Source organism: Delphinapterus leucas, chromosome 13 (genome assembly GCF_059928025.1).
Source record: "Delphinapterus leucas isolate spDelLeu-1000000601 "Yukka" chromosome 13, BTC_Dleu_Yukka2, whole genome shotgun sequence".
NCBI lineage: Eukaryota > Metazoa > Chordata > Mammalia > Artiodactyla > Monodontidae > Delphinapterus > Delphinapterus leucas.
In genome coordinates this window covers 58,022,770-58,045,813 of record NC_143141.1, presented here as the reverse complement: position 1 = coordinate 58,045,813, position 23,044 = coordinate 58,022,770, and the positions used below count along the sequence as shown (strand labels likewise).

General features: G+C 38.6%; 1 protein-coding gene across 2 annotated transcripts in view; it reads left to right on the top strand.

The window, feature by feature from the left end:
• CAMKMT (calmodulin-lysine N-methyltransferase) overlaps window positions 1–23,044 on the top strand; it is a 444,589-nt gene that overhangs the window by 370,506 nt on the left and 51,039 nt on the right. For both annotated transcript variants that reach the window (XM_022573938.3, XM_089922363.1), the window contains one exon: window positions 21,253–21,327. In XM_022573938.3, coding sequence (XP_022429646.1) covers window positions 21,253–21,327 — 75 coding nt within the window. The remainder of the gene's footprint in view (window positions 1–21,252; window positions 21,328–23,044) is intronic.

The following is a 23,044-nucleotide window of genomic DNA, read 5'->3' as shown; positions in this document are numbered from 1 at the left end:
TGTAATGAAGCAGGCAGGCGTTTTCATTACCTACAATTAATAGATGAGAAAAACTGAAGATAACTATGTTAAACACTGGGTTGGGAATGACTTAAGGATTGAGAGGGTACAGTATGAGGTTGGGAGAAGCCCAGCCTGGGACCTTCTTGTGAATGGCTCTATTTCACTGGTTTTCAACCTGGTGGAGGGGGGCAATTTTGCCCCAGGGGACTTTTCTATTGTTATAACTGGGGCAAGGTGGTTGAGTGGATAGAGGCCAGGGATAGAGGCCTATCTAGTGGATAGAGGCCAGGGATGCCGCTAGGCCTGTGCAAGACATCCCCACAACCCTCCCCCCAGCAAAGAACTCTCTGGCTCAAAATGTCAATGGAACCAAGATTGAGAAGCCCTGTTCTCTTTCATGGTTTTAAAATAGTCTAGGTATTCATTCCCTTTTAGATTCTGTTCCTTCTTATCCAAAGTAGGAGAATGGCTTACCCTCAACCAAAACAATGGTGTTTCCTGTGATGCTACATTTTAATTTTGCCCCGTTGGTATGGACCTAGAGGAATAAGTAATCATTTAGTAGTTTTCACAAGAAATATCTGTATCTGTGTATTTTTCCTTTATGTGTTTAACTACAGACATTATTGGAAGAACAATCTAAGTTTTAATTAATTCTTTAATTACTGTTAATCTGCCATCCTTTGACATTTTGAGTTTTCTCTATGTTTGAGGATGCTTTCCCACCCCAAACTGCTCAGCTTGCAGGGGAACAAAGGTGGATGAATAGCAACAATGCTTAAAAACTAAAGTGGAAAACATACTGGGATGAGGATATGGAGTAGTGATAACTTCTTTTATCTTATATTAACTGGTGAATATAATGTGTCCATGTACGAATTTTTGAATCCTGCATTAGAATGTTCACAGTAGGCTGATGGCACAGGGGGCAGTATGCTCTGTGTTTCTCAAAAAAAAGAATAAACCAGTTCTGTTTCGCAGAAAACCTCCAGTAGGTCCAGAGAAAGAGCAATCTCCTACCTGGGTATTCTTCATTCTTAGGACAGCTTTTATTCCACAGTGCAGACTGCCATACCCTTCTGTGGAAGACTTCATTTTTGGATGTGATTTTCAACCTGGTCTTTTAGTTATCAATCAAAAACACATTTTCTATGTTGTCCTCATTTACATTTATTTAATGCTTAAGGTCATTTGTGACCATTTGAGTGTATTTCAGCATATGGAATCGGGGAATAATAGATTTCAGCATCATGCTGTGAAGAGAGATTGTGTTTTTACAAGACATAATGTTGTTTACTGGGTGTTAATAATCACTAATTAATAAACATCTAGAATTCTAAAATGTTGCATTTTGAGGAATAAAAATGTCAGGTGTTTAACTTATGGAGTGCAGTAGTATTTTCTATCATCCCTTCATAAAATAATGAAGTTACATAAAGAAGCAAAATGTCATTGTTCAACACAGGGTAGATCCAAAATGCCTTTGTTTCTATTTATTGTTCTCAAAAATGCTATTTCTAATATATTGTTCTGAGATGTACCTGGACATATAGTCTGTATGTCAGTAGTCATACAGAAACTTCCAAGATGAGGGTTTTTTTTTTTCCGTCTTTATTTCATATTAATTGTGGTCAGTTTCTTTTTTAACCACTGTAAGCATTTCGTCCAAAGTCTACGAAAACACGTTGCCAGGAAACAGGTGGATGAGTCAGTCCTTGAAATGCCTTGATCTCATATTAAGGAGCTACTTGACCACTTAACCTTCAAGAAGCTAAGAGGAAACTGCCAACCAATGATGTAATAATCAGCGTTCCCCTTCTATCCACTGCTTTCCCACCCATAACCAGTACAGTATGGTGAAAGCATTAGCCCCATGTGAGAAGAAATAAAAGGAAACCGTTCACAAAAGAGCTGAGATATACTTCAATATTCTTTTTTAGTGCCTCAATGCATATGCAGAATTTCTCCTCCAAATTGGAGGTGTGGAATAGCAGTAGCGACAGATAACTAAGAGGTATTTACCATAGCTACAAAGCCCACACGTGAGCCAAATATTTCTGCTATTAAAAAGCACTTCAAAGCTTGACATGAAGTTTGTAACAGCTGAATGTCTTCTGTGACTTCATTTGCAAAGATGTAAAGGCAGAAAGGAAAATCGTGGTATGAGAACTGTGAACCTCGGAAATGGTGTGTTTTTTTAAAAAGAAAAAAAATAGAGAGAAGACGCCCAGAAATTTGACTGGCACCCCAAGCTCCTGTTCCCCCTGCTCTGCCAATGTTCTCAGGAAGCAGCATTCGTCCTGCTACCAGCCTCTTTCTTCAGGGCAGACCCAGTTGGTGAGTGGCCTGAAACTTATTTTGAGGGCTCTCTTTAGGAGAATGAGTTCGATTATACCTTTTACTTTGACAGATTTTACAGAAGCTTACAACCATGTGAACCCATCACTGGGGCTGCTTGTGGGCCCGGGAAGGGGCCTGTGAGAGGGAGGGGGCCCCAATGATTAGGCTTCATTAGCTTGACAGTAAATCCATTCCTGCTCTCATAACCACCAGCCGCCTTGCCTGGAATAATGCTCTTCCCTTCCAAACCCGCTTATTCCCTCTGTTCCATTTTAATCTAAGTGTGATTGTTGCTAAATATGAAAGATGTGTTTGCAAAAGCCTGGAAGCTTTAGCCCTGGCTAAGAAAGATCTAGGATGCACATATATGAAGGATATAGCCGTTACCTCTCACAGATCTAAATACAGTCATTTGATGGTTCATTCGTTGGTCCATCCATGCAGCCACCTATCAACTTAGCTAATATACCCAAGGTATTCTGCCTTCGAGAACATAAATACAAAGTTCTAGCAAATAACTCTTGAACAAAGAAAATCATACTACTAAATATAGCTAGAGTTTGGTGAAAGAACAAGGATATTTACAGCTTCTCAATTGTTAGGTTTATCTGAAGCTGTCTTCAAAACTGTGACTGTCTAATAACTATTCAGAGCTTTTGATGTCTGCATATTTCTAGGTATTCCAGAATTAGTGAATGGCGTCATTCTCTAGTTAATAGTAGTTAACAGTTACAATATTTTAAAAAATCGATTAAATATACCCTGCTATGATATTAAAAGTAAGTTTCTACTTAAGAAAAGAGTATCTTTGTGTGAAAATTCTAGTGAATTTAGACCTGTGACTTTTTTATTATTCTTTGATAAACCATTAATTTTAATAAACTGTGGAACTCATAGTAACTTTTAAGACTCTTTTATAACCCAAATTTTACCTTTATGTGGGCCCCCAGGATTGGCTATTGGCTCCATTGCCCTACTGCTTTTTAAGATTTATGTCTTCTTGGAGGCTCATTTTCCTTTAAACATTAAATTGGGGATGTGAAAAATGATTTAAGGGCTTCCCTGGTGGCGCAGTAGTTGAGAGCCCGCCTGCCGGTGCAGGGTACTCAGGTTTGTGCCCCGGTCCGGGAAGATCCCACATGCTGCGGAGCGGCTGGGCCCGTGAGCCATGGCCGCTGAGCCTGCGCGTCCGGAGCCTGTGCTCCGCAACGGGAGAGGCCACAACAGTGAGAGGCCCGCGTACGGCAAAAAAAAAAAAGATTAAAGAATGTAAATCCCAACCAAGGGGGATAAAATTCCTGACTTATTCAGGCCTTCTGCAGTCTGCCCTCACTTTCCTCACTGTCTTCATTCAGTGTAGCTTCTACTGTTCCCCCACATACACCCTCTCCTTGGGTCACCCAAGCCTCTTCACTCTTCTGCAACACATTTGGTCCTCCCCATCTCTGGTCTTTGCCAGTCTTGTTTCCCTCTTCCTTATCCATCTAAATCCTTTCTTCTAAGGCGGCTTAATTACCATTTCCTCCTGCCTTCTCAGGAGGCAGCTTGCCCTAATGTTTTCCTTCTTTTAACTTCTGTTGGCCCTAGAGTAGTCCCCCAGGAAGCATGGCATAGTCTCTCATTATTCAAAGTGTGTTGCCTATTTTCATGTTCATTGGTTCATTCATTTCTTGGTAAATATTTCAATCACCTTCTGTCTGCCAAGTACTGTTTTGGGTTGTTAGAGATGTAGTGATGAACAAGACTGAGAAAGTCCATGCCTTCTTAGAGTTCACATTCTAGCAAGGGAGACATAATAGCAAGGACATAAAGGCAAGAACATAAAGGCAAGGGCTCTACTTAGTATGTTTTTATATTCCCTGAAGCAATTAGTACACTTTATCCCTGTTATAGGAAAGGTTTTAAGATTTGTATTTGGAGCACATTTTGAAAGACATGATAAACGACATGATAAATGAAAGATAGGATAAGATACGAATCCACAGGGCTTATGGAACCAAACAGTTTTTAATAGAAGAAAGTCAAGCTCTAGAGATTCAGACATCAGTTTATATATCAGATAGCTGACTTTCATTTCAGGACAGGCTTCTTCTCAGGCATGCATATACAGTGTCTGTAGACACTGACATTGTGAGTAGGCATTTATCTGTCCTTTGTCAGGTTGAAGAGGAAGGTTAGAAGAAGGTAACTGAGATAAGAAAGCTGAGGGCCCTCTAGAAATTTTCTGATAAAATATACCTGTTAGTGAGTTTTGCTAGAGTCATGGTAACAGAATCTCAAGAACTGCTGAGAATTCTAGAGATGCCACAGTCCTGTTTCCTTCTGTTGCTGTCTTGGGCATGGGAAAATGAAATACCTAGGTGTACTTTCTATTACTAACATTTTTTATTTGCTTGACACATTTATAGAAGGGCTCATATCTCCACTATTTAGTGTTTCTTCACTGAAGAAACCAGCTCCCACAGGGTGAATGTTTCCTAGTTTTAGATATTGTGCTAGAGTTCTCCTTTTTGTGTTTATATGAGCCAGATTTTAAAATTTGGGGGGCATGGTATTTTTAGGGGCCCCCTTAAACTGCAGCAAATTAAAAATTAAGGTCTTTTCTTATAGAACAATTTGTGTTCACTCTTTGGACATGCTGATCCTGACTTTTCATCAAGGTCAAAATCTCACTACCCAAAATTGGCCAAGTTCTATATTGATAGCCAGGTGTGCATGTCAGACTACTGCATCCTCTGTGAAAATGCCTTCCAGTTTTAACAGAAAAATCCCTCCTTCATAGAAATTTATATCACAGAACGTACATATCAAATAAAAATGTCTTAATTTTCAAAGGAGTTCCTCACTTTAAAATGGACAAGGGGGAAATCTTTAAAACTTTTTTTGGAGAATGGCCATATGAGAATCCATTGCTAAAAGATAATTTATTTTTTACTTTAATAATGGACACGATTTATTTTCAGTATTTGGCTGTTATAAACAGTGCTGCAGTGAAATGTATCTGTACATAAACTGTACATTTGCAAGTAAGTGTATCTACAGAGCAGATTTTCAGAAGTAGACTTTGTCTATTCATGTGGCCTTATCAAACTGTGCAAATTACTAAAGTTTGTAATATATTATCCTATCTGTTAAGACTAGTCTCTTGCCATTATTCTTTCTTCCTAGAATATTCTAAAATCATGTTGGTATTTGTATTATGGTGACATTTTCATTGTGACTAAAAAACTATATATGAATTAATTTACTAAGACTTGACAGCTTATGTCTCCGAGTCTTCTATTCAAGAACAGGGAGTTTTCTTTTTAAGCTTTTTTAGGTGTTTCACTAGCATTTAAAATGTTTCCTCATTTCTCTTGTTAAGTTTATTTTTAGAGACTACCTTTTCTGTTTCTTTTATAAATGAGATCTTTCATTATATTTTATAACTGGCTATTATTTGTATGTATGTGTATAAAGAAAGCTATAGGGTTTTGTGTAGCAAATGTTTAGTCACCTCAGTGAGTTATTGTCTCTAACACCGTGTCAACTTATCCTCTTGAGTTTTCCAATAAACAATCACATCATCTGCAAACGATGGGAACTTTGTCTTCTTTCTGATTCTTGTATCTTTTTTCTTCTCTTGTATGATTTCATTGGATAAAAAAAAATCCCAGCATGATATTAACTAGGTATCTTTGAGTCTGGCTTTGTTGGGAATCCTCTGGTGTTTCACCATTAAGTATGCACTAGCTTTTGAGTTGAAATAGAAATGATATTTTCTATCTTGTTAAGGACTTTGTTTTATTGATTCCTGTTCTTAAAAGATTTTATTTACCATAAATAAATATGGAGCTTTAGCAGATGTCTTTTCATCATGTATGGAGATGATCAAATTGTTTTTCTTGTTTCAGCTACAAGCTCTACAAATTATTCTAATACTGAAGTTTGAGAACTTCTGCTCCAGGTGGTCATTTCTGTGATTCTGAACTGACTTTAAAGCTGATCCCATCCTCTGGCTTCATGCTTTTGTTTGTAACTTAGCCGAAATAAACTTACTTCAGAGTCCAAAAGGAAGACACTGATTAATTTTTTTACTAATTATATTTTCCATTTCACATATCTCTGATTCTATGATTATGACTAGTCCAACTTGTGTTATTCATTTCAACGTAATAAAATGTAATTTAGCATCTGATACATGTAAGGCACTGTGATGGGCCCTTTAGGGGTTACAAAGATGAGTAAGTTGAGGTTTCTGCCTTAGGAAGCTCAAGATATGCAGGCAGATGAGAGATAGACACTTGCCCCACCAGCAAGATGTAAGAAGAGTCTGCTCTCATTGGGTGATTCATGATGTGTAGAAAGAGACAAGCAGCCAATTCAAGGTGGGGGGATCTGAGAAAGCTTTATGAAGGAGGTGGCTGTTGGGCTTTGGTTTAGCAAATGAAAGGCAAGGGAAGAAAAGCAGCTGAAGAGGGCATTCTAGGTATGAAAAGCAGGGAGGACACAATCAAAGGCATAGAAGTAGGAAAGATGTGTCTAGGCAAATTTAGTTATCTAGTGTGATGAATGGGGAGAGGCTAGAGGCCACAGACCATTTAGGAAGTCATTGCATTGGGGCAGAGGGGGAGGTGAATGGGACAGATCGTGTAAAGGGACTTCTAAGGTGTCGGGCAAGGTTGTTTCTTGATCTGACTGGTGGTAACAAGGGTATTTGCCAAATAATACTTAGTTAAGTCATATATTTATTTCACCTGGTTTTCTCCTTCAGTGTCTTATTTTACAATAAAAAGGGTTTTGTTTGTCTGTTTGTTTTAAAGCCTTCTCAGTGATTCCAGAGAAAGGGAAAGAGGTAGTCCAGGCCTGAATAAGAATGGAAAATGGTGAACAAAGAGGGGACCCATTCTGGAGAAGTGACCGTGTGTGGGAACTAAAGAATACAGAAGAGTAGTAAGAGACAGCAGTTTGGGGCATGCTGCATTTGAGGTGGTGTAGAACATAAACCTGTATTTGCTTTGTGACAATAGCTAGCAAGCGGTGAAGAATAAAGGTTCAAATCTCAGGAAAGTGTTGTGCTAGAAGATGTGGAGATCAAAATCAAGAGATAAGAGCAGAACTATGGAAACTAGAGTCAGAAGAGAAGATGGCCAAGGACAGCATTTTGGGAAATGACTATGTTTCAGGAGCAGCGTAATAGGGGCCTGGAAGGGATACTGAGAAAGGACTGGAGACAGGAAGGCTGGTTCAGGGTGGCGTGGTAAAATACTGCTTCTTAGTGGAAGCAGGTCCAGGATTGGGTGATCAGCAGTGTCAGCTGCTGCACGTTGCTGGAGGTCAGACAAATTGCAGAGCAGTTCTAGTGACTGTTGTGAGAAAGGTCATATTGCCAGGACAGGTGAAGCAACGAGAGTAGGCTATTCCTGCAAGATGTTGATGGCAAAGGGAAAGAGAGAAATAGAATGTGGACTAGAGGGAAGCAGAGTTGCAGGAGGAGTTGGGTATATTGGCAGGCATGCCAATACAGCTGAGGAAGAAGAAATAAGTATGATGGGGGCCAGTATTTGATGGAGCAAGGACCTAGAGCAGTGCTTCTCAAAAGTAGGGCCTCCAGACCAGTAGCATCAGCATCACTCGGAAATTTGTTAGAAATGCAGATTCGCAGGCATCTCAGTTTGTCTCACTCCAGACATACTGAATCAGAAACTCTGGGATTAAAACCCAGCAATCTGGGCTTCCCTGGTGGCGCAGTGGTTGAGAGTCCACCTGCCGATGCAGGGGACACGGGTTCGTGCCCCGGTCCGGGAAGATCCCACATGCCGCGGAGTGGCTGGGCCCGTGAGCCGTGAGCCGTGGCCGCTGAGCCTGCGCGTCCAGAGCCTGTGCTCCGCAACGGGAGAGGCCACAACAGTGAGAGGCCCACGTACCGCAAAAAAAAACCCCAAAAAACCGAGCAATCTGTGTTTTAACAAACTTTCCAAGGATTCTGATGCATGCTCAAGTTTGAAAGTCAAGAGGAAGGAATGGTTTTATCCTGCCCATAGGTTGGGAGGTGGTTCTCTTTGACAGGACGAGTGACCCTACTTAGAAGAGAAAAGATGAAGAAGAAGAAAAAGATGATATCAGATAATCCCAGGCTCTCAGCAAGGTCATCTGCTGAGAAATTTTTTTCAGTGTGAATTTTAAATCACAAGGTAGGAGTCCTATCAGAAATTGACTTGGCTTTGCATTTCAGGTTGAAACTCCAGCCTCAAAGCCAGAATGAAAAGATATAAGTTAGTGCAAGAGTAAGGGAAGGGAAACTAATATTTATTGAGCAACTATAATACACTTTTATATACCCTGTCTTATTCAGTTCATTATCGTTGCGCAATGCAACCATTACTGTCTCTTTTTTATACTTGAGGGCATCTCTCAGCTTCACTGGCTTTTAAGTGGTGGAGCTGAGATTTGAACTCAGAGCTTTCTAGCTGCAAAGCCCATTATTCTTTCTACTGTACTATACCTGTTAAACTTACCATGTTTGACATGCCTATCGCTATTAAGATATTTAAAGCATGAGGAGTCCTACAATGACTATTGGTTTTATATTTCTATCTGTAGAATGGTACTTTGCTTTGTAATGCATTTCAAACAGAAATAAGGTTTTGACATTATGATGAAATAAAATGGAGACACATACATTTTACTTTAGTGTCAATATAATTACAAGTAAGACGTTGACATGATTTGGGTGTTTGGTCAAACCATCCTTTACATGTCTTTATATATGAATTGTTATGCCTTAGATTGTAAAGCTCATATGGGGCAAGGGACCTAGTTATATGTATGTATATACCCTGCTGTCTTTCAGAGAGCATTTTCTTCTTAATTTTTAGCTATGGTGAAATTGGTATCCAATTAACTGTATGTATAATTTTATAAGTTTTGAAATTTGTGTACACCCTAGAAACCATCACCATAATTGAAATGCTAAACATGTCTATCACCCCCTGCCCCAAAGTGTCCTCTTGACCCTGGGTAGCCCCTCCTTTCTGACCCTTGAAGTTTCCTCCCTTTCTAGGAAACCACTGATTTGCTTTCCCTTACTCTATATTAGTTTATATTTTCTAGAGTTTTAAATAATGAAATCATTCAGTATGTGCTTTTTTTTTAGTGTTCCTTCAGTCAGTAAAATTATTTTAACATCACCTATGTTATTGCATGTATCAATAGTTCTTTCCTTTTTTTTCCTGAGTAGTCTCCCATTGTATGGCTAAACCTCAATTATTTTATCCTTTTGCCCACTGATGAACTTTGGGTTGTTGCCAGTTTGGGGCTGTTACAAGTAAAGCTGTTATGAACATTTGCGTAGATGGATATGTGCTTTGCATGGGCATATACTTTAACTTCTCTAGGGTAGATACCTAGGAGTGGAACAGCTAGATCATATAGAGGCATATATTTAACTTTTAAAGGAAGCTGCCAAACGGCTTTTGAAAGTGGTTGTATTTTATATTCCCCTCAGTGGTATCGGAGAGCTCCATTTCTCCACATTCTCCTCAACTCTCAATGAGGTCAATCTTTTAAATTATAGCCTTTCTAACAAGTGTATAGAGGTATCTCATTGGGGTTTTAATTTGAATTTCCCTAATGACTAATGATGTTGGATACCTTTTCACGTGCTTATTTGCCACTTTTGTATCTTCTTTGGTGATGAATCTATTCAAATGACTTACCCATTTTTTTAAAAATTGGATCTCTTATTTTCTTATTATTAACATACTCAGAGTTCTTTATATGTTCTGGATATAAGCTCTCTATCAGATATATGATTTGCAAAGATATATGATATTTTCTCCCAGCCTGTGGCTTGTCTTTGCATTCTCCTCCTAGCATTGTTCAAAGTGCAGAAATTTTTAATTTTAATGAAGTCCAGTTTACCAATGTGTCCTTTTATGGATCATGCATCTTGTGTCATATCTAAGAAGTCTTTTCGGCCTGTGTGCATGTGTGTTGCGTGATGCTGGGGCACAGTCTCTTAGCTCCAGAATTGCTCGGAGAGGGTTTAGGAAGGTGATGGGGACTTTGAATTCAGAACCTCCGTGTGGCTGTCAGGCTCTTGGTGCTCTGGATGGGTGTCAAACCTGAGCCTCTGAGGTGGGAGAGCCAAGTTCAGGACATCGGGCCACCAGAGACCTCCTGGAACCACATAATATCAATCGGCGAAAGCTCTCCCAGAGATCTCTGTCTCAACTCTAAGACCCAGCTCCACTCAACGACCAGCAAGCTTCAGTGCTGGACACCCCATGCCAAACAACTAGTAAGACAGGAACACAACCCCACCCATTAGCAGAGAGGCTTTCTAAAATCATAAGTTCACAGACACCCCAAAACACACCACCAGATGCGGTCCTGCCCACCAGAAAGCAAGATCCAGCACCACCCACCAGAACACAGGCACCAGTCCCCTCCACCAGGAAGCCTACACAAGCCACTGAACCAACCTTACCCACTGGGGGCAGACACCAAAAACAACTGGAACTACGAACCTGCAGGCTGTGAAAAGGAGACCCCAAACACAGTAAGTTAAGCAAAATGGGAAGACAGAGAAATACACAGCAGATGAAGGAGCAAGGTAAAAACCCACCAGACCTAACAAATGAAGAGGAAATAGGCAGTCTACCTGAAAAAGAATTCAGAGTAATGATAGTAAAGATGTCCAAAAGCTTGGAAATAGAATGGAGAAAATACAAGAAACGTTTAACAAGGACCTAGAAGAACTAAAGAGCAAACCAACAATGATGAACAACACAATAAATGAAATTAAAAATTCTCTAGAAGGAATCAATAGCAGAATAACTGAGGCAGAAGAAAGAATTAGTGAACTGGAAGATAAAATAGTGGAAGTAACTACTGCAGAGCAGAAAAAAGAAAAAAGAATGAAAAGAATTGAGGAAAGTCTCAGAGACCTCTGGGACAACATTAAACACACCAACATTCGAATTATAGGGGTCCCGGAAGAAGAAGAGAAAAAGAAAGGGACTGAGAAAATATTTGAAGAGATTATAGTTGAAAACTTCCCTAATGCGGGAAAGGAAATAGTCAATCAATTCCAGGAAGTGCAGAGGGTCCCATTCAGGATGAATCCAAGGAGAAACACATGAAGACACATATTAATCAAACTATCAAAAATTAAATACAAAGAAAAAATATTAAAAGCAGCAAGGGAAAAGCAACCAATAACATAAAACGGAATCCCCATAAGGTTAACAGCTGATCTTTCAGCAGAAACTCTGCAAGCCAGAAGGGAGTGTCAGGGCATATTTAAAGTGATGAAAGAGGGGCTTCCCTGGTGGCACAGTGGTTAAGAATCTGCCTGCCAATGCAGGGGACACAGGTTAAAGCCGTGGTCCGGGAAGATCCCACATGCTCGGAGCAACTAAGCCCGTGCACCGCAACTACTGAGTCTGCACTCTAGAGCCCGCGAGCCACAACTACAGAGCCCACATGTCACAACTACTGAAGCCCACACAGCTAGAACGTGTGCTCCACAACAAGAGGAGCCACCGCAATGAGAAGGCCACACACTGCCAAGAAGAGTAGCCCCCGATCTCTGCAACTAGATAAAGCCCACGCACAGCAACGAAGACCCAACACAGCCAAAAATAAATAAGTAAAATAAATTAATAAAAAATAAATAAGTAAAGTGATGAAAGGGAAAAACCTACAACCCAGATTACTCTACCCAGCAAGGATCCCATTCAGATTCAATGGAGATATTAAAACCTTTACAGTCAAGCAAAAGCTAAGACAATTCAGCACCACCAAACCAGCTTTACAGCAAATGCTAAAGGGACTTCTCTAGGCAGGAAACACAAGAGAAGGAAAAGACCTACAATAATAAACCCAAAACAATTAAGAAAATGGTAATAGGACCATATCAGTAATTACCTTAAATGTAAATGGATTAAATGCTCCAACCAAAAGACATAGACTGGCTGAATGGATACAAAAACAAGACCCATATATATGCTGTCTACAAGAGACCCACTTCAGACCTAGGGACACATACAGACAGAAAGTAAGGGGATGGAAAAAGATATCTCATGCAACTGGAAATCAAAAGAAAGCTGGAGTAGCAATTCTCATATCAGACAAAATAGCATTTAAAATAAGAGGAAAGAGGCAAAGAAGGACACTACATAATGATCAAGGGATCAATCCAAGAAGAAAATATAACAATTGTAAGTATTTACGCACCCAAAAGAGGAGCACCGCAATACATAAGGGAAATGTAAACAGTCATAAAATGGGAAATCGACAGTAACACAATAATAGTAGAGGACTTTAACACCCCACTTTCACCAATGGACAGATCATCCAAAATGAAAATAAATAAGGAAACACAAGCTTTAAATGATACATTAAACAAGATGGACTTAATTGATATTTATAGGACAATCCAAAAACAACAGAATACACTTTCAAGTGCTCATGGAACATTCTTCAGGATAGATCATATCTTGGGTCACAAATCAAGCCTTGGTAAATTTAAGAAAATTGAAATCGTATCAAGTATCTTTTCTGATTACAATGCTGTGAGACTAGATATCAATTACAGGAAAAAACTGTAAAAAATACAAACAATACACTATTAAATAACCAAGAGATTGATGAAGAAGTCAAAGAGGATATTAAAAAAATACCTGAGACAAATGACAATGAAAACACGATGACCCAAAACATATGGGATGCAGCAAAAGCAGTTCTAAGAGAGAAGTTTATGGCAATACGATCCTACCTCAAGAAACAAGAATAAATCTCAAATAAACAACCTAACCTTACAATTAAAGAAATTAGAGAAAGAAGAGCAAAAAACTCCAAAGTTAGCAGAAGGAAAGAAAGCATAAAAATCAGATCAGAAATAACTGAAGGAAACCATAGCAAAGATCAATAAAACTAAAAGCTGGTTCTTTGAGAAGATAAACAAAATTGATAAACCATTAGCCAGACTCATCAAGAAAGGGAGAAGACTCAAATCAATAGAATTAAAAATGAAAAAGGAGAAGTAACAACTGGAACTGTAGAAATACAAAGGATCATGAGAGATTACTACAAGAAACTATATGCCAATAAAATGGACAACCTGGAAAAAATGGACAAATTCTTAGAAAAGCACAACCTTCCGAGACTGAACCAGGAAGAAATAGAAAATATAAACAGACCAATCACATGCATTGAAATTGAAACTGTGATTAAAAGTCTTCCAACAAAAAAAAAGCCCAGGACCAGATGGCTTCACAGGCAAATTCTGTCAAACATTTAGAGAAGAGCTAATACCTATCCTTCTCAAACTCTTCCAAAATATAGCAGAGGGAGGAACATGCCCAAATCCATTCTACGAGGCCACCATCACCCTGATACCAAAACCAGACAAGGATGTCACAGAGAAAGAAAACTACAGGCCAATATCACTGATGAACATAGATGCAAAAGTCCTCAACAAAATACTAGCAAACAGAATCCAACATAACATTAAAAGGATCATACACCATGATCAAGTGGGGTTTATCCCAGGAATGCAAGGATTCTTCAATATACACAAATCAATCAATGTGATAAACCATATTAACAAACAGAAGGAGAAAAACCATATGATCGTCTCAATAGATGCAGAAAAAGCTTTTGACAAAATTCAACACCAATTTATGATAAAAACCCTCCAGAAAGTAGGCATAGAGGGAACTTACCTCAACACAATAAAGGCCATATATGACAAACCCACAGCCAACATCATTCTCAATGGTGAAAAACTGAAACCATTTCCACTAAGATCAGGAGCAAGACAAGGTTGCTCACTTTCACCACTATTATTCAACATAGTTTTGGAAGTTTTAGCCACAGCAATCAGAGAAGAAAAAGAAATAAAAGGAATCCAAATCGGAAAAGAAGAAGTAAAACTGTCACTGTTTGCAGATGACATGATACTATACATAGAGAATCCTAAAGAGGCTACCAGAAAACTACTAGAGCTAATCAATGAATTTGGTAAAGTTGCAGGATACAAAATTAATGCACAGAAATTTCTTGCATTCCTATACACTAATGATTAAAAATCTGAAAGAGAAATTAAGGAAACACTTCCATTTACCACTGCAACAAAAAGAATAAAATACCTAGGAATAAACCTACCTAAGGAGAGAAAAGACCTGTATGCAGAAAACTATAAGACACTGATGAAAGAAATTAAAGATGATACCAACAGATGGAGAGATATACCATGTTCTTGGATTGGAAGAATCAACATTGTGAAAATGACTATACTACCCAAAGCAATCTACACATTCAGTGCAATCCCTTTCAAACTACCAATGGCATTTTTCACAGAACTAGAACAAAAAATTTCACAATTTATATAGAAACACAAAAGACCCCGAATAGCCAAACCAATCTTGAGAAAGAAAACCGGAGCTGGAGGAATCAGGCTCCGTGATTTCAGATTATACTACAAAACTACAATAATCAAGACAGTATGGTACTGGCACAAAAACAGAAATATAGATCAATGGAACAGGATAGAAAGCCCAGAGATAAACCCACACACATATGGTCACCTTATCTTTGATAAAGGAGGCAAGAATATACAGTGGAGAAAAGACAGCCTCTTCAATAAGTGGCGCTCAGAAAACTGGACAGCTACATGTAGAAGAATGAAATTAGAACACTCCCTAACACCATACACAAAAAGAAACTCAAAATGTATTAAAGACCTAAATGTAATGCCAAACACTATAAAACCCTTAGAGGGAAACATAGGCAGAACACTCTATGACATAAATCACAGCAAGATCCTTTTTGACCCACCTCCTAGAGAAATGGAATTAAAAACAAAAATAAACAAATGAGACCTAATGAAACTTAAAAGCTTTTGCACCGAAAAGGAAACCATAAACAAGACGAAAAGACAACCCTCAGAATGGGAGAAAATATTTACAAACGAAGCAACTGAGAAAGGATTAATCTCCAAAATATACAAGCAACTCATGCAGTTCAATATCAAAAAAGCAACTCAATCAAAAAATGGGTGGAAGACCTAAAGAGACAGTTCTCCAAAGAAGATATACAGATTGCCAACAAACACATGAAAGGATGCTCAACATCACTAATTATTAGAGAAATGCAAATCAGAACTACAATGAGGTATCACCTCACACCAGTCAGAATGGCCATCATCAAAAAATCTACAAACAATAAATGCTGGAGAGGGTGTGGAGAAAAGGGAACCCTCTTGCACTGTTGGTGGGAATGTAAATTGATACAGCCACTATGGAGAAGAGTATGGAGTTTTTCCTTAAACACTCAATATAGAACTACCATACGACACAGCAATCCCACTACTGGGCATATATCCTGAGAAAACCATAATTCAAAAAGAGTCATGTACCACAATGTTCATTGCAGCTTTACCTACAATAGCCAGGACATGGAAGACCTAAGTGTCCATTGACAGATGAATGGATAAAGAAGATGTGGCACATATATACAATGGAATATTACTCAGCCATAAAAAGAAACGAAATTGAGTTATTTGTAGTGAGGTGGATGGACCTAGCGTCTGTCATACAGAGTGAAGTAAGTCAGAAAGAGAAAAACAAATACTGTATGCTAACACATATATATGGAATCTTAAAAAAAAAGAAAAGAAAAGGTTCTGAAGAACCTAGGGGCAGGACAGGAATAAAGATGCATACATAGTGAACGGACTTGAGGACACGGGGAGTGGGCAGGGTAAGCTAGGAGAAGTGAGAGAGTGGCATGGACATATATACACTACCAAATGTAAAATAGATAGCTAGTGGGAAGCAGCCACATAGCACAGGGAGATCAGCTTGGTGCTTTGTGACCACCTAGAGGGGTGGGAAAGGGAGGGTGGGAGGGAGACACAAGAGGGAGGGGATATGGGGATATATGTATACGTATAGCTGATTCACTTTGTTATACAGCAGAAACTAGCACACCATTGTAAAGCAATTATACTCTAATAAACATGTTAAAAAATTTTTTTTCTTTTTAAAATTTTATTATTTTTTTATCATCTTATTAAACATCTTTGGCCTTCATATCTACCTAATCTACACATTCTATTCAGAGAACAACTTAATGTAGGGACCTGTTTTTTTAGTGCCTTCTGTGTGCTAGTCTCTCTGCTAAGTATATCCATACACAATTCATTCAAATGATATATTTATTGAGCAGCTATTATGTGACAGGGACTGTTCTAGGCAGTGGAAATACATCATGGTACAAAACAGATTTTAGAAATCTCTGTCCCTAGTGTGCTTCTACTGGAGAAAGAGAATTTAAAAAATTAATAGTTTATTTATATAGCATATTAAATGGTAATAATTGCTATAGAAAAATAAAGAGCAGGTTAAGGGGGTTCAGGAGTACTGGAGTGGAAATGAATGATTGCAGTTTTAAGTAGAATGGTCAGGGTAGGCAGCTCTGAGAAGGTAAGACACTTGAGCACACTTGAAGGAGGTAAGGGAACAAGCCATAGGGGTATCTGGAAGAAGAGCATTCACACAGAGTAAGTGGCCAATTTAAAGGCCCTAAAGCAGAAGTGTATGACTGGTGTATTCAAGAAATCATAAGGAGATCAGTGTTGCGAGAGCAAGGGGGAGAGGAATGGGAGATGAAGTCAGAATGGTAACTGGATTGCACAGGGTCTTATAGGTCATTGTAAAGACTTTGGCTTTTACTCTGAGTGAAGAGAGGAGCCATTACAAGGTAGTAAATAGAGAAGGCTCACGATTTGATGTCCATTTTAGAAGGATCACTCTGGCTGCTCCCTTGAGCAGAAATTGTAGGGTTATAAGCAATTAGGAAACTATACAATAATTCAGTTGAGAGATGATGGTATTTTAGACCAGGGTGGGAGCACTGGAGATAGAGAAAAGATGGATTTTGACATATTTCAGAAGTAGAACTAACTGCATTTCCTGGCATATTCAATGTGGGGTGTAAAACAAATTAGGAGTCAAGGATATAGTCAAGGTTTTTGGCCTGAGCACCTGGAAAGATAGAATTAACAAGATGAGAAAAACAGTTATTGATATGAATTTGGGGAAAGATGATGAGGAATTCAATATTAGAGATATTAAGTTTGAGATGTCTATTAGACATCCAAGTGGAAATATTAGAAGTTGGATATATGAATCTGGAGCTCATGGGAGAAGTGCAGGCTGGTAGGTCAGATAAGATGAAGACTAAAAACTGAGCTGAATAGCAACGTGGAGACCTTTGGAAAGCTTGACAAGAGCATTTTTGGTGGAACAGTGGGGACAAAAGCCTGATTGGGAGGAGAGAATTTGAAAACAGATTTTAAACAACTTTTTCACGGAGTTTTGCTGCAGACGAGGAATAAGGAAATGGAGCAATAACCAGAAGGGAGGATAGAGCAAAGAGAGGATATTTTAAGTGGGAAAAATAGCTGCTTGAATGTTTGAATACTGATGGAAATAATCCAGTAGAGAGGAAAGAACAGATAATATAGGCTAGAGAAGGAAGAGTTGCTAGAACTGTGCCGTAGAACAGACAAAAGGGGGTGGCTCCCGTGTATAAGAGGAGGTACTGACTTTAGATAGGAGTATGACTAATTCGTCCATGATAATAGGCAGGAAACAGAGTATGTAGGTACAGATGCTGTTAGGAGTGTAAGTGTGGTGGTGGGAGTTTGTGGAAGTTCTCATCTGATTACTGCAGTTTTGACAGTAAAGTAGGAAGCAAGGTCATCGGCTTGAAAGTAAGGCTGAGGGAGGAAGTGTTAGAATTTTGAAAAGAGTGAAGGTGGTACAAAATAATGAGCTAGGAGACCAGAAGCGTCAATGGACAAGGGAAATGAAAGAATAACTGCCGGACATCAAGAATCCACTTGTGGTTCATGGTCATGCATTTTAAGCAAAGCCAGTCAGGATGCTTGTGTGCTTTCTCCAGCCACATTCAGGTGCACACATGCTGTCTTGGAGCAGGTGGAGAGCTGGATTTAACAAATACAAGGATATGAGAAAGGGACGAGGGAGCGAAGGGGGTATGCGAGGGAATAGTTCAGATGGTTGGCTATGGGACCTACAATGGACAAGGAGGGAAGACAAATGTTAGGGAAGAGGTGGTGAGAGGATCAGCAGATTGTAGGCCAGTAGGATGGAAGAATGCTTGGAATGAGAGTCCCTTCTATAAGGGGTGAACTGTGAAAGATAGAGGGGCTGTCAGAGAGTGGGTCAGGGTTGCAGTTATCGGCAAAGACGAGGACTGAGAGCAGGGCTACTTCATGAAGAGGCCATGGACTGGTACCAGTTTGTGAACTGTACATTACTGAGCTGCAATGAGGTAAGTTCAGAAATTGAAGGAAATGTTTAGAAACACTACTGTGGCATCCAAGCCTATGATAAGTGGACGTGTATTCAGAATGTCTTTGCTTTTTAAATCTCATTTGTCTATTCATTTGTTGTTGTATTTTACAAAAGTAATGGTCTGCAACAGATTGGCTATAAACAACAACAAAAAATCTGGTCCTGCCCCACAGCTGAAGCACTGCTCTAGCATGCACGACTGTCACGTGACTGTCTGAGGAGGGTGGAGGGCAAGACCATCAGAGGAGAGGAGTTGGAAGGCCTAGTTTCTTGAATATTGAAGTCACCGTCATCTCTAGCCTTCCGAGATAGAAGCCACCTGATTCCACCACTCGGGGGGGGCACTATTCTCATTGTTTGCCATGTGAACAACAGAACTCAGAGTACAGTGTGAATGGTGCCCTTAGATTGTTCACGAAGGTGGCCGTTGCTATCTCCATTTTACAGATGAGACAACAGACTCAGGTGAAATAATCGCCCAAGTTCACATAGCTAGTAAGGGAAGGAACCAATATTTGAACTTAGGTATGTCTGTCCTGCCAAAGCTAGACTCTGTCCATACACCCCTCCGTCTTTGTCACCTGCTTATGGTTATGGGGACAGCATAGCCGTAAGCCTCATAAAAACTGGGGGAAAATGCCTTTTGGGAATGTGTTGTGGTCCATGTGGCTAAGATGAGCATTTCCATTTCTTTTAAAATCATGACTTGTTACATCTGCTGTGCTAACCCACAACCCATTGCTGTCTAGACCCATCTTTCCGGCTGGTCTTTGTTGAACCGAGAGGCTGAAGCACCTCAGGAATCCAATATCCAATATCACCACAGGATTTCCTGCACTTTCTGTTCTTGTACTTTAGTCATTACACATGTATTAGAAGCCTCTTCTAAATAATGGTTCATGAATGATAAAATGATGAATAGTTTTAATACTTTTCTGCCCCAAATCTGTGCAATGGAGACGTTACTTTTATGATCTGAAGAGGTCTAGCATAGATCTATATTTTAAACCATCTTGTTCATGTGGAAACTCTCTAAGACTCGTAGGTCTCTGATGAGGGCTGAACAGGCCTGCTCTCTCACTGAGCCTGAGTCCCAGCTGCACTGGAAGCCTTGGCGTTTCCAGAAAAGTTGGTGTTAGTTGTTGCCCACTCTCCCCAGGTGCATGGAGTATTTGAGGAATCAATCCAAAGACAAAGCAGCATTAATCTCTTAGGGGTTTCCTGGTTTCCTCCATTTCTTGGCTCTCCAGTGGGCCTGGGAAAGTACAACAATGCTACAGTTAATTTATAAAGCTCATCCATGTTTCACTGGACCTGTGAACAGAGAAGTCATCCACTTGTTTTGGAAGCCCTCCCTGGAGTTCTGAGTCTATATGCTTACATAACACATAGGGCATGGCGTCAGAATTATGGCTTTATGTAGGCCAGGCTGCCTCTGTGAAGCATGGCCTGTGGTACATCACAGGGCCTGACACATAGTAGTTACTCACTAAGGATGAGTCGAATGAGTGAATAAACAACTGATGTTCAGTCTGTATAGGTATTTTTGTGGTGATGTGTTTAATCTTTTCTACCTTAAGCAAGTCACTAGCATGGATATATATTAATGTATATGAAAAGAACTTTGGGACTTATTTTTATATTCAAACATATGACTTTTCACCCAGAGAAGATATAGAAGAAATAAAGAACCCACCAAGATAAGCAAACAAAGCTGGACAGAGTAGGCTATGCTCACTCAGTTTAGTTTTAAATAATAATCAAAATAGATAATAGGAGCAGAATTTTACTTTGAAAAGTAATACTGCAAATCCCAGTTGATGTGGTGGGGAGAGGAGTCATTAAAATACTTTAATATGGTAAAATGTTAATTATCACAGTTATTCATTGAAAGTAACTTAAAATCTCTGGTTGGCATCATAAGCATAACTAGAATTTTCAAATACATGTTATTAATTATTGTTATTAATATGAGGTTTAAAACCTGATCCTTTTTGGAGACTAAGTATCAGGAGAGGTGAATTTTAAAATGTGCCTGAGAACTCACAACAACCAAATGAAAGTTGGTATTCTTTTCTTCCATCTTGCCAAAGTACTCATCACATTAATAAGAAATGCAACCGACATGCCAGGCGCTAAGTTTCACATCATTTGTTTTTATAAGGTTGTATTCCAGTAGATGGGGAATACTTTGATTTTAGTATCTACTTCATTGATGTTAAGAGTCTAGGCTCATTCTAATGACTATGGTCAAGATAAGATATTTTTCCCTAGTTTGTCTACACAAACCTATAAGAACTAGCAAAAGCTTAACTATTGTATTTGAATAGAGAATTCTTCCTCTTCTAGATCTGAAGACTAAATAAAATATGGAACAGACAGTTACATGCCTAGTTTTTTTATTATGCCTTTTGAAATAATTTGTATATACCTTTTAAATAATTTCAAGTGCCACAAAAAATAATGTTAATAGCTCAAAATCAAAAGTTAAAAAAAAAACCCTAAGTATAATTTTTAAAATCTTTTTCTTCTCAAGCGTTTTACGATGGGATAATGAGACAGATGTCTCTCAACTGGAAGGACATTTTGACATTGTTATGTGTGCTGACTGGTAAGTACATAAAAATCATAAAACTCCTGTTAGAAAAAATAGCTTTGCTGGAGTAATTGGGCTGTGCTGCTTTGCTGACGGCAAAGCAAAGTCAACAAATGAGGCACAAAGCTGCCTTAACCTCAACAAATTAACATTCATCTCCATGTGACAGTTATAAGGTAGTCTTCTATCACACAGTAACTTCTACCACATTATTTCCCAAAGATTGATTTTGAGAAGCATTTCCATTTTCTGGAATTGCCTCTGTTTCATGCTTGACGTATCAGTAAATGGACGACTTAGGCAAATTGCAAATAATTATGGCTCGGAGAGGAATAGTCTGGAGAAAAAGGAGTTTATCAACACAAACAGCTCAATTAGCTTACTTCTTAGGAGAGATCTGACTATTGATATAAGGGAATATATATATGTATGTGTGTTTGCACACATACACACTCCAGCGTATAAACATATCTGTGAAATATCTCTAGGGAAATAGCTTTTCTTAAAATGTATGTTTGCTATCTAATATTTTCATTGCCTTCAATTATGATATTTAATTATACATAAAACAAGAATTATAAAATTACATTTTATTGTTATGCAAATAATAATAGTAAAATCTCTGTCAGATGCCTGCCTTTTAAAAATAATTTACATTAGATACTTAGTCTTCTCTTTTAGCCCAGTCTACTTATTGTTAATGAAAGTCTGATCCTAAGTTACAGGGTAAATATGTATCAAACCTTAATAATGATTTCAACTAATCTTATGTATTTTCTTCGTGTGTTGAATAATAATATGAGAAACATTGACAATTCACAAGTATTTTTCCTGTTAAGGGTAAAATCTTATTTGTAGTTTTATCATGATTTTTAAAATGACACTATGGATTTGAAAGCACAAGTTCAGATTCTAAAGAAGTTCTATTTTACTGATAAACCCAAACACAAGATCCATAACCCAGAGAACACTTTCCTTATGCGAGAGTTGAATGAATGCAATGAAGTTTTCAGGAAGTCTTTATTTTAAATTATTATTTAATAAGATTTTCAGTGGCTAACTTTCACCTAAGTCAATGAAATTAGACTTGCTTTCTGTTTTCTTCTGAAAAATACTTGTCAAGGAAACATAAATATTTTCTTCTATTCTTAGTTGAGATTTTCTAGTTTTTCACAGCCATTTTAGTCTCTCTGCACCCAGTTTCAGAAAACCTTTTTCCAGAAAAAGAGAGAAGCAGATTTTTGACTAATCATTGATACTGTGTCTCAATATTACAGCCCTCATCTAATCAAAAACAAGGAGCTAAAACCTCACCATATGATTTGAGCAAGTAATTTAGTAAATGCTGTCCCTCACCAAATATGAGAAAGGATTCTCCAGGTTTCATTGCACAGATGAAGATAATGCTGGCAGGATTAGATCAGATTAAGCATGAAAGTCAGATCAGACAGCAGCGGAAAGAGGGAAGAAGGGTAGAATCTTCTTGGAGGTTTAGACGAGGGTCGCACATGGATGGGCTCTGATTCTGTGGGGAAGTCAGGTCTGGCCAAGAGATTTAAAGTTAATTTTGTCCTTTGCACAAATATCAAAACAGCCTGGCTCTGTCATACCTTGTGTTATGACACTCACACCATGTCATCCTATTTGTACCAGGGAAGCAGAGGAAGTCAGATTTAAGCTCTTTTCTGATTAATGTTCTCAGGTTAAAAATAGCCACACAACATGTTTGAAA